The sequence below is a fragment of the Diplotaxodon limnothrissa genome, linkage group LG3 (assembly GCF_057381915.1).
Source record: "Diplotaxodon limnothrissa isolate DT_005_m linkage group LG3, D_limnothrissa_male_GT1.1, whole genome shotgun sequence".
Lineage (NCBI taxonomy): Eukaryota > Metazoa > Chordata > Actinopteri > Cichliformes > Cichlidae > Diplotaxodon > Diplotaxodon limnothrissa.
Genome location: NC_140598.1, coordinates 68,076,949 through 68,093,688, shown reverse-complemented (window position 1 = coordinate 68,093,688; position 16,740 = coordinate 68,076,949). Strand labels below are relative to the sequence as shown.

The 16,740-nt window shown below is 40.0% G+C and overlaps 1 protein-coding gene across 1 annotated transcript in view; it reads left to right on the top strand.

The window, feature by feature from the left end:
• The first annotated feature begins 2,432 nt into the window (after window positions 1-2,432).
• Window positions 2,433-16,740, top strand: part of adam19a (ADAM metallopeptidase domain 19a) — a 100,439-nt gene continuing 86,131 nt past the window's right edge. The window contains exon 1 of the mRNA XM_085349753.1: window positions 2,433-2,608. Within this exon, the coding sequence (XP_085205879.1) occupies window positions 2,482-2,608 (127 nt within the window). The 5' untranslated portion in view covers window positions 2,433-2,481. The remainder of the gene's footprint in view (window positions 2,609-16,740) is intronic.

The window sequence follows — 16,740 nt, the reverse complement described above, 5'->3', positions numbered from 1 at the left end:
TTGCTGACCAATACCATCCATATTTCGCCAGGGCCAGTGTTGTTAGATGAGGCCATCCATATTACAACAGGGCCTGTGCTACTGGCTGAGACCAACTACATTTCACCAGGGTGCATGTTGCCAGCTGAGGCCATCTACATTTCACCAGGGCCTGTGTTCATGGCTGAGGCCAACAACATTTCGCCAGGGCCTTTGTTGCTGGCTGATCCCATCCACAATACACAAATGCCTGTGCTACTTGCTGATGCCATCCACATTACACCAGGGCCAGTGCTCCCTGTGAGGCCATCTTCACCACACCAGGGCCTGTGCTGTTGGCTGAGGCCATCCACATTACACCAGGGCCTTTGCTGCTGTCTGAGGCCATCCACATTACACCAGGGACTGTGATGCTGGCTTCTACCATCCACATCACATGCTGCTCTATAGACAATCCCACTCTCAGCAATCCTGCTCATGCTGGTCACTTTACTTTATCTCACTCAAGGTCACTTTCACTCACATTGTAAACTGTAAAGCTGCTATGTTGGCCATCTGAAACACTTCAAAGCCACTTTAAATCATGATTGTAAATTTTAAAATGTCATTTACCCTTTACCTCAAAGTGTATACAATTCTATTCTTGTTCTTGCTCTTACTGTATTTGTTGTTGTTCTTTTGCACTGAATGTAACTGGAGCCTCGTCATCTTGTCTCTCTATATACTGTACTGTGTATAGCAGGGATGACAATAAAGTTTCCTTTGACTTTGACAATGTCAATGTTTTATTGCACGTGATAAAATTTACTGTGACAGAAAGTTGACAGTTAAAACACTGTTTGCACTTTCAGTGTAACATGTGGTAATGTCCTCCCAACAAAGCAGAGGACCTGCAAAAAACGAGTCATTTGTGTTACATCTCAGTGTCCACTCTCTTCCCGGCAGGACAAAAATACACTGGAGTGACGGCGTTGCAGAAAAGACATTTTCCAGAGGAGGTGACGAAATCTTGACATATTCAGGACCAGAGATGGAAAAAAGTAATCGGATTACAGTAACGCGTTACAAGTAACGCATTACTGTAATCCGATTACTTTTTTCAAGTAACGAGTAAAGTAAGGGATTACTATTGCAAAAACGGTAATTAGATTACCGTTACTTTCCCGTAGGAACGCTGCGTTACTGCGTTACTAAAACCGTGATTTTTTTGCGAGAATGTCTCATGACAGTGACAATAGCAAGTGCGACGTTTGTGACAACAGCTGTGTGCAGATCAACAATGGATCACATATCGAGTGCGGGAGAGAGTATGAGCGTGCAGCGTTTAAAGCGTGGAAGTACTGACCTTACTTTGAGTTTGATTCCATAAAAAGTGACAAAAACATTAGTGTCCGTTGTGCGTGGGAAGAAAACTTCTTTTTACAGCGAAAAAAACCTCCTAAACTTCCAAGCAAGCACCGAGTGCGCTACGACGTAATGGGAAACTCACAGAGAAACTCACGGATTCTTCCACTGACCGCTGCGGCACACCTGCACCAGGATAATCCTCCGCCTACCCTACTCCCTCTTTACAGGTGAAAATAGAGCAAAAAGACCGCTAGTCTTTGACTTTATTTATTTTCTGCTGTGTTTTACTTGCATCTATTTGAAAGACTGTGTGTAAACACACAAAAAATATATATTTTATGTGCTGGAATGTGCAGAAAATAGGTTTAAATATTAAACAAATTTCTTCCAGTCAGAGAATGTTGCATATAATTAAATGTTTGCTTGATGCATAAAGTTAAAAGATTAAAAGTAATAAAACAAGTTTTAAAAAGAGACTTTTCATCTGATTACATTTTGTATGATGGATTATGTAGAAAAGGTAGAATTGGGCTGAAAGATCTATCGCTTTATCACCTATTCAGGTTGTAAATCGTGTTTTTAAATAGTAACTAAGTAACTAAGTAATTAATTACTTTTGAAAATAAGTAATCAGTAAAGTAACGGGATTACTTTTTTGGGGAAGCAATCAGTAATTAGTTACTGATTACTTTTTTCAAGTAACTTGACCAACACCAAAGAGAGTGAACATGAAAGCAGCATGCAGCTGTAGCTGGGGTATGGATAGAATTAAACCCAGAATTTTTTTCTTATTCTTATTTTATTAAATTATATTTTTATGTATGTACATGTTTAGAATTAATGTAATTATTTGGTAAAATATGTTTAAATGTTTTGTATTATGAAGTAAAAAAAAGTTTTTTGATTGTGTTTATTTTGTTTTATTTTGATCTTGAACAAACTTGGTGGCTGTAGGGCAAATTTTATTGGATGGTGAAAATGATTGGCTTTTATCAGTTTATTCTTTCCTGTATTCGTGGCTGTTTGGTTTGGAGCTCGGTTTTACTTTGGTGGTTCGGACCGGAAGTGGTTTCTTTTCCTGAGTATTTTGACGCTCGGATGAGTCTGTGAGGGAGGCACAGTTGAAGAACGCTGGCAGTGTCGAGGGTCACAGGAATGTATAGTAAACACAGGCAGAAAAATACTCACACATCCCTGGCACAGTGTGGACGTGTGCTCGCTCTTCTTTGTTTCTTGGTGCTGAACGGCGCAGTGGAAGGAGCCCCCAGACACGGAGAGCGAGGTAAGAGTACCGCCGAAGAAACTTCTTGTGCTTAACAGTTGCTGTTGACCCGCAAAAGCGCCTGCCTCTGTGAGAAGGCTTTAGTTTAAGCAAGAAACATGTCACTTTGACACACAGAAGACCGTATTTTTGGTCTGTGTGATGACGTTTCAGTGAAAAAAGATGTTATCAAAGCTGTTATTAACGGCCAACACATGACCTGCAGACCTTTGCTGGGTGTCCTGTACTCAAGAGTACGCCACTGACTGCAGCAGCAGTGCGATATCTGTTAGATGTGATGTTACTGTGATGTTAATGGGGGAGGGGGCTCTTCTACTGAAATCTACCAAAGACTCGCCATGTTTAGGAAATCAGAGGCCAGATGTGTTCCAGGCGTTATGCTGGGCAGACACTGTGCGATTTTTTTTCAGTCGCGCGATTCAGCTCCTGCTCAAACTGCACGATTGACTCGCAGGAGTTCGTAGATCACGGCACAGGGTCTCACACTATACGACCCGATGCTCTGATGCGACCTGAGTGCTCAAACTGTGCGTCCATAAAATGAAGGTTATAACAGAAATTCTGTCGCTCGCTCTCTCTCTCTGTCTTTCACTCACACAGACACACCACCACCATCAACTTTGTTAAATTGCTAATGAAAAACATTGATCAGGCAGCTGTGATTGAGCAGGAGTGTAGATCCAACTATTTTCATGGTTGTTGTGGTCGTGATAATTTTGTGAGGCCACATCGAAAAGGCTCGGGTGAGCTTGCCATAGTTCTACAAGTTGTGCCTCCATCGCTTGTGTCCAGATCACACGCCGCACTGCCGTGCTGCGCCGTCTTTTTCGCTGACATTTGTGTTTGCGCGTGCGCAGTGTGAGAAGCTGCGACGACACCCTCGCGACCAAGCGATTGATGATCGCACGACTCAAAAATCGGCTCAAATGGGCCAAAAATCGCACAGTGTAAGCCCAGCATTAACGAGTTATTGTGAGCAGGCCAGATTCTAACTGTGGCATCGTCTGCGTCTCCCCAACACGGCGAGGGAATTTATCCATGACCTCTTTTACAAGTGTGTTAAGTTTGTTACAACTCAGTGATGTCTTTAGGGGAACTCGCATGTGTGAGTTCAGTATGAGGCCGGTCCATCTTCGTGCGCTGCCCATAAAAGGCAGGCTCAGAGAGTCGCTGGAGGATAGGCAGACTGATGCAGCCCAGAGCCAACAGGCTGGCTCCCACACTGGATTTATGTATGATTAAGGATGATATGAGAGAAGAAACGGCTAATTTATTGGTAAATAAATCAATGATGATGATGATATGATGCATCCACTGTTACTACTAATTTTAGAAGTAACAATAGTAACTGAAATAAAATTATTAATGATGATGATAACAATCATGAATGATAAGTTATTAATACAGTGTAGCTGCCACGTTTGTAAAGTGGTATGGGAGTGGTTGAGTTAGTGGTATTTCGTTAAGTAACCGGGTGATTCAGTCTTTGATGTCTGAGTTTTTTCTTTCTTTTTTGTGTGGTGTAAATGTGGCATTTACATTACTGTGGCAAGTTTAGATTCTTCACCTGCAACTGATTATAAGTGATAAAGTGTCAATCTAAAGAACATGTAAAGTCACCGGTCTAAGTGCCTTTAATCAGTTCTTGCGTGCTGCTTACAGCTCTCATCCCTGCATATGTCTTCTGTTTGGAATTCTGTTCTGCAGGACAGTCACCCACTTCCTCTCTAACTCTGGTGCCCTCTCAGACCCTCACTTATTCTCTCATGAATTTTGAATTACTTTTCACAGAGTTAACATCACAGGTACAGAGATATCATATCATATCTGTCATATCACGGATCTGAGAGAAGAAGGGAAGGAGCTATATGAAAATGATTTGTGATGTTGCAGAGCTGGATGACTGCACTTCTGTTCTGTAAGTGCTGATTTATGACTAAAAATCTTAAATCCTGTAACAAATCACTAAAAGCTCACTTAAAAATATCTTAATTGGCTCCCCTGTGGGCTCTGAAAGGGAAACTCCAGCAAATACATATAACCGGTAGGAAAATCCTAACATCTATCAGCATGTCTACAGGTAATACAAATAAAGAAACAAAAAGAACAAAACAACAACATGCAGATCATAAAGAACTAGATTTCCATACTGGATCAGATTTACTGGACAGAAGAGGAATGAATGTTAACAGAAGCAAGACAGAATACTTATGTTTGTGCATGCAAGGGAAATGGTTGTAAAAGTGAACACCAAAGGAGTGGAGAGAGTGAAGTTAGATGTTCAAATATCTGGGTCAACCATTTAAAGCAACAGAGAGGTGAAAAAGAAAGTGCAGTTGAGTGGGTGGAGACGAGTGCCAGTGTTGATTGGTGAGAGAAGGGTAACAGCAAGAATGAAAGGGATTTAAAAGAACCTACCCACCACTTTAATCACACATTGTTTTAACATATGGTATAGAAACTGAACATTTAGAATAGAATAGAATTGAACTTTATTGTCATTGCACATGTCACAGGTACAAGGCAACAAAATGCAGTTTGCATCCATCCAGAAGTGCTTTAGCCATGATATAGATATATTACAAATATATTAGGGGTGTGTATTGGCAAGAATCTGGCGATACAATATCTGTCATAATACAGGGGAGACGATACGATATATTGCGATACTAAAAGCCAGGCGATATTTGTGTTTAGGACTGAATTTAATTAGGAAAACTCACAGTAAACAGTCCAAACTGTTAAATGCTTGACATGAGCCATCTAAAACAAAAACACTCTCTCTAAGTTCAAAATGAATGGAGAAATTAACATCTGCCTTATGAGAAGTCATGTTAAATAAACAAACAAAAACTACTTTACTGAAATATCAACTATTTCTTTAACATGAAAAAAGGTAAACAATGTAACACTGAGGTCTTACTTACTAAGTACTATGATTGTAAAAAACGAAAACAAAGCACTTTTTATGTGACCTTAACATAAACAAATATAAATCAAAAATGAAACTGCTTGAAGAATCCAAGTAAACATTAACAAACAATGTAAAGTGCTATTAAAATTAAGTGTTAATAAAATAAAGTACAGCTCTGCAATGTCCATCAATGGAACACTTTTAGTAAAAGCTGAAAAGGGGAATTTACTCATTCAAATAAGTGCTTATGAGACTCAACCAAAATACCAAGCATTCTCAAATCTGAGATTTTACATGTTATAGTGTTTTCTCAGTGCTTATTTTTCAATTTCCAGATTTTTGTGCAGGAATACAAGCTGGTCGACATGGTCAGCTCTCAGGACACTTCTCTGTGCATTTACCATGTCTCCTGCAGAGGAGAAAACTCTCTCTGCAGAGACACTTGTTCCAGGAATGCATAGGAAACTCCTTGCTACTTTGGATAGTTGAGGGTATTCCTGTTCATGGTCCTTCCACCAACTGAGAGGATTTCCTGTGAGAGGCAAAGGGGTCTCATCTCTATACCTCTTGATCTCAGCTGCAGCAACATCATGTTCTGATTTTGGTGCAGTATTGTCACAAACATAGCTCCAAGCAAGTCCACCAATGCACATGAGGTCCTCTGTCTCTTTAGAGGTGGCAGAGGGATCGAGTCAAAGCTGTTTTTGTTATGTGGGTGATAATCCTCCTCTGTGGTATTCTCTTCCTCCACTTGTTTGTCAGACTCCTTATTCTTTTGCTCCTTAAAAACATTAAATTAAAATAGTATTAATGTCACAAAGTCAAAATTTAAAACCAAGATTCACCCTGTTCTGCTCTAATATCTGATGACAAATGTCATCAATATACTTTTTTTTTTTAAACTTTATTCACTTTCTTATAAATTCAGTTGAATTTTTCCAAGTAAATTCATTCATTTATTTACTTCCTTTTCCCCCCCTTCTTTATCACAGCCACCACAGTGTCCAACAGTCTGGAATAGGTCTCACTGGCCTCTGCTTCAGACAGGAAGGGCAGGTCCTTAAACCGAGGATCAACAGTTGATGCCATCCATAGTGTCTCCCTCTCATTTACATATCTCTTTCCCAGATCTTCTGCTATGGCAGTCTTAATGTCCCTTACTGTCGGTGTATCATCAACACTTTCTTGTGCACCCATCACAAGCTTGGCATGAAGAGGAGCAATGATGGACAGGGTTGGCATGCTCCCCTCTCTCACCAGGGTGGCGTCCTTCATAGGCTTGAGTGCCCTGACAACTTCTGCACATATGATGTCAGACTCACTTAATGTGAAAATTTCTTTTTCACTCTTCCTAACTTCTGCAGAAAGCAGAGCCGCACAGATGGCTGGTTGCTGTTCTAAAAATCGATCTATCATACCATAGGAGCTGTTCCATCTTGTAATTACGTCCGTGATCAATCTGTGAGCTGGTAGCTGAAGGAGGCACTGTTTCTGCTTCAACTGATTGCTGGCTGTGGTGCTGCGCCTAAAAAAGGCTGTTACACGTCGGATCCTCCCGAGAAGTCGCACCACGGATTGTATTTTCATTGCTTTCTGTGAGGCGAGATTCAGACTGTGTGCAAAACATTGTATGTGCGTTATGCCTGCAAGTCTAGCCGTGAGAGCCATGTTTGGTGCATTATCGGTAACAACAACAACAAGGTCCTTTGCGTTCAATCCCCATTCAGCCACAGCGTCAGTTAGTAACGCTGCAATGTGTTCACCTGTGTGACTGTCATGCATGGCTCGGGTTTGTAGTACATGAGACTGAAGGTTCCACTGGTCCGTTATGTGATGAGCTGTAACAGTTACGTACGATTCAGTGGCTCTCGAAGTCCAAGAATCGCATGTCAAAGCAACTGTCTCTGCCGAGCTGAGAGAGTCCAGCACTGTCGCTTTGACTTCTTGGTACAACTTTGGCAGAGCGATGTCCGTGATGTGTTGTCGGGAAGGAACGGTGTAACGGGGCTCCAGCATTTTAATCCTATTACGAAATCCTTTATTCTCCACAACACTCAGAGGGCGCATGTCTTTGCAAATAAAAACAAGTACTGACTGCGTTATTTTTGTTGCACGAGTTGAAGTTGCTGGTAGTTTCAAAAAGTTAACTTCTTCAATTGTCCGTTGAGCGAGATCACCTCATTTCGTTTTAAAATTAGCATTTGACGCTACATCGCTATGGTGTCTACACACGTGTGTTCGTAAATTTGTGGTGTTACCCGAATATTTGACTCTATTTGTCATAAATCCAAAATAAGTCCACACATCAGCTTTGAAAGCTGCTGGGGCCGGCTGTATCCTCTCCTCTTCGGTCATCAGTTAGCTAGCACAATTGGCCACTCATCCACTGTTCTACTTCGTTGGTTTTTGGCAAACTAGACGCTTCTACAGTTATCGCGAGACCTCATTTTTCCGTAACGTAAAGGCGGTAAAAACGGCAAACAAGTGGCCGGAGTTTGAATTGCAACATACAAAAGAAATACACAGTAAATGCATGTAATTTTTCAATTAAAAAATCGATAACACTGATTTTGAATATCGATTCAGTATCATTACACAAAATATCGCGATATTTTAATGTATCGATATTTTCCTACATCCCTAAAATATATATTAGCAATAATATAGATATGTAAGTATATTACAGAAATGGGTCTATTATGGTATGTTATAATGTACACGGTATGAAGGTATGTTATGAATATGCTATAACTATAAGTATGTACAGGCTGTAGTGAGTACAAGCTATGTACAGGCTATGAACAGGATATAAATATGAAAAACTATACAGAATATGAGATGTACAGCTATACATAAATGTGAACTATGCAAGTAATAAACAGTTGTAGAATTAAAAATTATTGTATTTTACAGAATGATTATTTATACAGAATTATACAGTAGTGCAGTTAAGATAAGTGAGATATGTGGATAATTTCTACAGAGGCTATATAAAGTGCTAGTGGTTGAGATTGGTGGTTCAGACCATGTTATTATTGTGTCCGATACAGTTGTCCGTTGTGTGTGTGTGTGTGTGTGTGTGTGTGTGTGTGTGTCCAGTCCATGTGTTTAATGTGGGTCAGATGTCAGGAGGCAGAGTTCAGGAGTCTGGCAGCTGTGGGGAAGAAGCTGTTCCGGTACCTGGTGGTCTTAGTCCGGAGGCTCCTGTAGCGCCTCCCAGAAGGCAGGAGGGTGAAGAGTCCATGTGCTGGGTGACTGGGGTCTTTGATGATTTAACAGTGTTTCCTGAAAACCTTCTCTTTAAAGCCATAAAGCCTTTGAATGAAAACAAACGCTGTTGTGACAGTGATGTACAGTCTTGTGGTATTATTTCTATACATTTTACGTCAGATAAAAACTTTGGTTGTAAGCTTCAGATAATTATTTAATAAAAGCGAGACATTTTAAATGAGAATAAGAAAGTATTTCCTTGTGCCCACCTCTCCCTGTTAATTCCCTACCTGGCCCCTGGCAAAACTTTGCTAGATCCGCACCTGCACAGTTACCAGCTGTCAGCGTAAAAAAGGATCCTGGTGTTATTTGTCTCTCAGAAACTTCCCTTCAACTCATTCATGTCACCTAAAAGGTAAACCTGTTTCTCCATCACCTGTTCAGCTCTGATGATTCAGTAAGGACATCTCCTGGTTTCATCTTCATGTTTCCCTCTCACCAGATAACCAAATGATATCATGACCAGCAGTTTTACAGCTGTGGCTCCAGCAAACATAAGCTGATACTAGAAATTAATATTAAATAAATTCTAACAACAGCTGATCAAGCTTAAACGTGCTGCTGTTGCTGTTGTCCGGTGATTTCCTCTTTCTGGCGCAAAGTGGGCGATAAACAAACAAGAGAGACAGAACTTGCTCCAGAAAAACCGATCAGCTGATCATTGATCGGTTTCATGATTGAAGTAGCAACAGGAGAGGAGGGGGACAGAATGAGAGAAGAAGAGGCAGCTGTGCAGCGTAAAGACAGAATAACTCCAGCTTTGTGTCTTTTTCCATTCTAGCTGAAGTCCGGGACAAACTGTTCCTTTTCACCTCAATACGAAGCGCGTAATATTTTCTCTGAATGCGGGACGATTCCGTCTTTTTACAGGACGGTTGGCAACTCTACTAACTAACCTTATGAATAAAATAAAGTTCGCTCCAACAATTCTGATGAAAACTCCGTCATGCTAGCTAGTACGCAGTACGAGTTATTGTAACTGACTGTAAAAAGTCAGCACAACGAAAATAAACTCCACCTAAACTTGGTTTATATCTGACCCAGATAGACTGCAGGTCATAACTTCTTACCTGAAGTTCAATTCACCTGACACTCGGACCCGTGCTGCCTCGGGTCTCTCCTCCTCCTGCCTCCCCTCTCCCTCATCCACCTGCTGGCCTCCACCACTTGCTAATGTTACTGAATCTGTGGAAGCTCCGCCATAGCCACCACCAAACAAATGAGTTGTTTTTACACACCGGCCAGCATCTGGCCAATCCACCACCTCTCATTGTTTATACCGTTACAAAAAAAGAAAAAAAAAATCGGCCCACCGAGTTTGTCCGATGGCCAGTCCAGCTATGGTCATGCCATCACGCGTGCTTGCTCATAGGGGTCATATGTTTGTTGGGGTTTTCTGTTTCTTTATATTATTGTAGGGTTTTTATCTTACAACAACAGTTACCTTGAGATAGGGCTGCTCAATTAATCGAATTTTAATCACGATTACGATCTGGGCTTTCAACGATCATTAAAAATGACTGAGCCGATTATTAGCCCCTCCCTCATTTATCCGCGACACCTTATAAACCGGTCCTGGCGCAAAAAAGGTTGGAGACCGCTGATTAAGAGGACCCGAGGGAAGCTCGGAAAGCTAAGCAGAAGTTATTTGGAGAGGAGAGTGACTGCCGTTGGTTGAAAAGAGAGGTAAAAAAAACTTCAGTGGTGTTGCACACTATTTTATATTATTTTTTTAAAGTCATTGTTAACCCTTTAAAGCCGTCAAAGCAGCATGCTCCATTTTGTGTAACTATTTTTAAATCCCTGTAGAACCGGAACTGCTTAAGCTAGCGCAATAATTTGTTTTGCATATGAAACCGGAGGAGTTGTACTTACATCTTATGCCATCAGCTTGTCCTCGGTCACGGTTTCCTTCCACATAAAGCTTTGCAAAAATTGCATAAAAAGCGCTTGCAGGAACAAAAACATAATATTCCAGAAAGACGTTTTGCAGATCCGATCAGCTGTTCGTAACACTTCCCACAGTGAAACAGACGTCTGCGGGAACTATTGCATGTCCGCCATTTCCTGGCCGAAACCGGAAGTGACGTCATCTTCGCGGAAAATGTAGTTTTTTTTTAACTTGTAGGCCTTAAAAGCCTATACTGGTCATGTTTGACTTTTCTGAATAGTTTCTGTGATGCTTAACTCAAATTGCACTGCTGGAAATAGCTTATTTTGATGCACCTGCTGTTTTTGCATCATAGGATTGTTTTTTGGTTTTTCCTGTAGTATATAAAAATTGGTGTATCTCCAAAATAAAACTATGAACACACTCAAAATAAATTTCCTGTTGATGTAAACTATTTTTTGCAACTTTTTTGTATTTAAAGTTTTGAGGGATCTTAAATTTCTCCAAGTAGAAATATATGTAAAAAAAACAAAAACGATTTTCAATTTTCTTGTAGTTTATTGCACTTTTTTGCAATTAATGTAGTTACTATGGACTTAATGCATACATATTATTAAAATATGGGCTATAACAGTTGTATAGCAACTTGAAATGCTCCCACAAATGGCACTACAACATGTAAAAAAAATAATATAAGCTCTGGCGGACTTGGTCCTATGGTAGGTCTTAAAGGGTTAAATAAATATCGTCAAATAATCGAGATCTCAATTTCAGTGAAAATAATCGTGATTATCATTTTTGCCATAATCGAGCAGCCCTACCTTGAGATACCTATTGTTCTGATTTGTCGGTAATAAAAATGGAATAAATAATTGAATTCCTGCATCTTTTCCCCATTTTCCTGGCTTTGGTGTTTCATACAGCTTCGTGATTACTTCATTTGGGGGTGCAGTTAAAGGCTGAGCTCAGATTGATAAAAATGCTTGATTATGTTGTTGACAAAGCTTTAAAGGCTGTAACCTTCCAATTCTGGTTATAGTATTCCCGTATTTGGGAAAAGTCCTGTTCCAGATTATCTGTCTCTGTGTTTGGAAACTATCTAGTACTCCCTTTACATAGTTTCAGTTGTAAGGCCTTTTTTAAATTAGGAGGAAATTTTGTGTAATTCACTTTCAATGCGGTTTTGTTTATATAGAACCAAATCACAGCATCAGTCGCCTCAAGGCACTTTACATTGTAAGGTCGACACTACAATAATACCTACAGAGAAAAACCCAACAATCATATGACCCCCAATTAGCAAGCACTTTGTTGACAGTGGGAAGGAAAAACTCCCTTTTAACAGGAAGAGACCTGCAGAAACAGGCTCAGGGAGGATCTGCCATCCGCCACGACCAGTTGGGGTGAGAGAAGGAAGACAGGATAAAAGACATGCTGTGGAAGAGAGACAGATATTAATAACATAAAAAGAATAATATAAAATACATAGTAAAAAAAAAAATTATACTGGGTTTAAAAGCCAAACCCAAAAGGTAGGTCTTTAGAGCAGATTTAAGAGAGCCAGAGATTAATAACAAGTATGACTCAATGAAGAGAGGTCTATTAACAAACATTCTTTAATAATTACATTTTTTAGTAAGGAATGTGACTTTCTTTAGCTAAGAAACACAATTCCAGAATAACAAATATATTTTTCTGCAACATATCTGAATAACAAAAAAGCTTAACTTAAGAAATGTTAAACATGACATATTTCACGCAGTAAACATTAAAATTTTTACATTTTCAAAGCAATGAGTAACATATTCATACATGATGTATGTGATCATGTCATGTGATTCAACAAAGTGAAGTTAACTCTGAACTTTGGTTAACAAACAGAATTCCTCTGAAACTTCCTCAAACCAATGAGCACCATATTTCCTGCATGCTGTATGCACTCATGTTTTCCAAAACATTTTTTGTACTACTTAGCTGTGTTGTTTTTGAAAAAGTTGTTGTATCTCATTAATGTAAGTCTCTCAAAGCATTCACTTGACAGTCTGTTCCTTCTGGGTGTAAGCACAAGATTGCCGAGGCTAAAAAGCCTTTCGGCTGGTGCGCTTGATGGTGTGGCTGTGTTGTACCTCAGTGAAATTGCCTTAATCCTGGGAAATTGGCGAAGAACACCCAGCTCAGACCCAGCAGATTTCAAATATTCCATCACCTCTGTTTCAGCAGAGTAGGTACAGTCGTCCTCCTCAAATGAAAAAAAGTCATCAGTGGAGTTAGCAGGGTTCTTGTGATCTTGAGCAGGTTGTTGGTCTTCAAGAGACAACCCACGGCACTCTGTAGTAAGCATTGCCCTAACCATGTCTTTTTTCTCTTCTTCTCTGATCTAGCGTAGCTTAAATTTAGGCAAAGTGACTGCAGCCAGGAGAGCTTCTTTATTGTCCATCATTGAGGAAAAGCGCACCTTGATCGCCTATGAGAAAAAAATACATCAGACACTTCACATAAGAGCATGATAAATAAAACAAAAATTTATTTTAGGGTAAGGGTATATATAGATTACCTTAACAATGATATCAGGGAGGGATGCTATCAGCTTAAGCTCGTCCTGCAGTGCCAGCATCCTGGACATCCAAAATAGCAGTTCTCTTCTCCTTGCAATATGTCTAGTGCAACAGTGAGTGGCTTCAACACGATACAATACTCCTTTAGGAACAGATACTCCCGATCAGTGAAGCATTTGACTCCAAACTGAGTGCAGACCGTATTTAATTCAGCAAGGGGAATGTCAGTGATCCTGGACAGAGCGTCGTGAAATGAATTCCATCGTGTTGAAACAGGCACTATGAGTTTTTTCTTGAAAAAATTATCTACCAACTCTGAAGCAACAGAAGAACGGTTTGCTTTTGTCCACATTGCAGAACACTTTGAAGCCGAATGTACTTGCTCGATTTCATTGCCGATGACATCATATGTGTGTCTCCCTCGAACTCTTTTACATGCTAGCGCTGCATGTCCTCGTACAAAAGTAGAAGGAGCAATCCAGTGTGCCGTCATTCCGAGAAAACTTTTGTTATGGCTGGTCCAAATGTCAGCAGTCGTGGAAATATATTCCAAACTCTCGAATGTCTCTTTAAGCTCCATTTCCATGTCAGCATAACACTTAAGTAGAAAACGTTTTTCGATCATGCAGTGCTGCTTTTTTGCCACACACAGGTATTGTGTTTAATATGCACCTAAAAGACGGAGACTCTACAGTACGCAGCGGTAGCATCTCTTCCACAATCATTTTCTTAAGCTCACCTTCAGACACTTTCTGTGCTGCTGAAGTGAAATCAAGTTTCGTCAGCTTAGCAGTAGTTGCCGCGGTGTTATCCATGGATGATGAACAAGAATCACTCAGAAGGCTTTATCTGTGCTGCCGTGTCAGGTGCTTCAGCAGATTACTCGTGCTATTGACTGCGGCCGATAATTTTTTCTCCCCAGGACATAGCTTACATATTACCGTAATGTTCTTGTCTGCTTGTTTTAGAAAAGTGAAGTGACGGGAATATTTCCATTTCATAAAACAGGCCCCCGCTTCAGCCGAGTCCGACATCTTCCGCTGTAGGATACGACTATGCGGCAAACTGGCGCGAAATGACGTACAGCTGCACTACAGTGATGTTAAAGCGGCAGAGTTTATTTTTACCTTTAGAAGATAAATTATTGAAATTAAATAATGATTTTCAGCGAGTTCAGTTATTTTACAATGTAACGCAAGTACATTGCGTTACATTGTAACGCAAACTTCACATTTACCTAATGACTGACACTATCACCACTATTGGGCAGAGAGGTCAGTTTCATGATGATTCATATGCAAATTGTCATGACCATCGATCAGTGGTTATTGATCAATGACCATGAGTACCGTTCACAGAGAGTTGAGGAATGGCTGCAGTCACAGGATTGTAAGATGGTGAAAGATGTACCCTTAGGTCAGCTCCTCGATTCAGAGATGGTCTTTCCCAGTTCACATAAATGACAACAACAGTAGCAGACCCTGATCACAAGATGGCAGTAATTTATACTGGATTTAGTATAGGCTAGATGCATGCACCCGAGTGACACTGTTGTCTAAGATCAAAGGAGAGAGATCACTTTACTTTGGTATTTTTTCATTTGTCTATTTTTAGTTTCAACAAGATGAGCATTGCTTACCTTGCTTATCCTGCCAGAAGGCCACTGCTCCTATCTTGGTTGTTGTTGTATTTGTATTGTTCATGTTATATCAACCATAGTTTCTTTGTTTGATAAATCCCATCTAGTCCAAAAGTATACGTCAGGTGCAACTTTTTCCAGTCTGCATGCTGGTATAGCTTTGAATATCTTATAACCTACATTGCAAACACACTTACTCTCATGGTCCGGAGCAGAGATGGGCAGTAATGCATTACTGTAATCTGATTACTTTTTTCAGGTAACGAGTAAAGTAAGGGATTACTATTGCAAAAACGGTATTCAGATTACCGTTACTTTCCCGTAGGAACGCTGCGTTACTAAAACCGTGATTTTTTATTTTTTTTTGTGAGAATGTCTCATGACGGTGATGTAAGCGAGTGCGACGTTTGTGACAACAGCAGTGTGCATATCAACAATGGATTATATATCGAGTGCGGGAGAGAGTATGAGCGTGCAGCGTTTAAAATAGAGATGGCACGATACCACTTTTTTATGTCCGATACCGATACCGATATCATAAATTTGGATATCTGTCGATACCGATATGAATCCGATATAGTGTTTTTTAATCAACAAAACTGTTTTTTAAATATCTTGCTGCATTTTGTATAAGTTCATACTCAAGTTTAAAACAACAACTACACTAAAGCTATTCTGTTATACCTGTATGCAAAAAAAAAAATTTCATAGTTCAGCAATACTGATCAATCTAATAAACTTAAACCTACACCATCCTCCCTATTCTGGTATTTTAAAGAGTACTTATGGTAAATATTAAGCAACCTAACTAACAGGGTTCCAACTCCCAGCAACAACAAAAATAAATAAATAAAAAATAGGGAACCACCCCTCACGCTCCACCTCATGATGCTTAATCGACGTAATCAACCTTAATTTGATGCAGTGTGAAAAAAAATGCACAGAAATCAATTATTTTTCAAGAAATATTAAATAGATTCAACATCTTTCTTCAACAAAATTGCAGACTGCACAGATGGTACCTTCCCAAAGGAAAAAGTACTATAGCTTACTAGGGTATTTATATTAGACTTAATAGTCACTATATACAGTAATTGACTTCTATTCATTTTACATCAAATTAAAACTTTGGGTGTCAGATAATTATTTATTAAAAGCTCGACATTTTAAATGAGAATAAGAAAGAAAAGTATGTCTTTGCCCCCTTTTCCCTGTTAATGCCCTATCGGCCCCCCTGGCTAAACTTTGCTAGATCCGCCCCTGCACAGTTACCAGCCGTCAGCTACGTAGAAAAGGATCCTGGTGTAGAAAGTAATATTAAATAAATTCTAACAACAGATTATCAAGCTTAAACGTGCTGCTGTTGTTCAACCGCTGGTTTCCTCTTTCTGGTGCAAAGTGGGCCAAAAACAAACAAGAGAGACGGACTCACGACAGAAAAGCCGATCAGCTGATCATTAAGCAGTTTCATGATTTCATGATAGCAGCAGGAGAGGGAGGGAGAGAAGAGGCAGTCGCTCCATATATCGTTTGTTAAGCTTAACGCAGGAATGCTTTACAAACATTCAGAGATGGACTTACACACTTGCTTTACTTCTCTCGGAGATAACTTTGTCGGAGATGAAATGCCGGGTTGCTAGCGAAGCTCCACATGCTATCCAGACCACCGACAGGTCCCGCATGCCACAGCCGCTCTATCACGTGATGCATACTGCTCCGACGTGCTAACGTTCTGAGGTGAGTTACGGCGTGTTGCAAGTTTTGTGAGGTGCTTTCGTGCTATTTAATGGATCGGATTACATTTTTTATTTTTCTCCGATATCCGATCCAGTAATTTAGGTCAGTATCGGACCGATACGATAC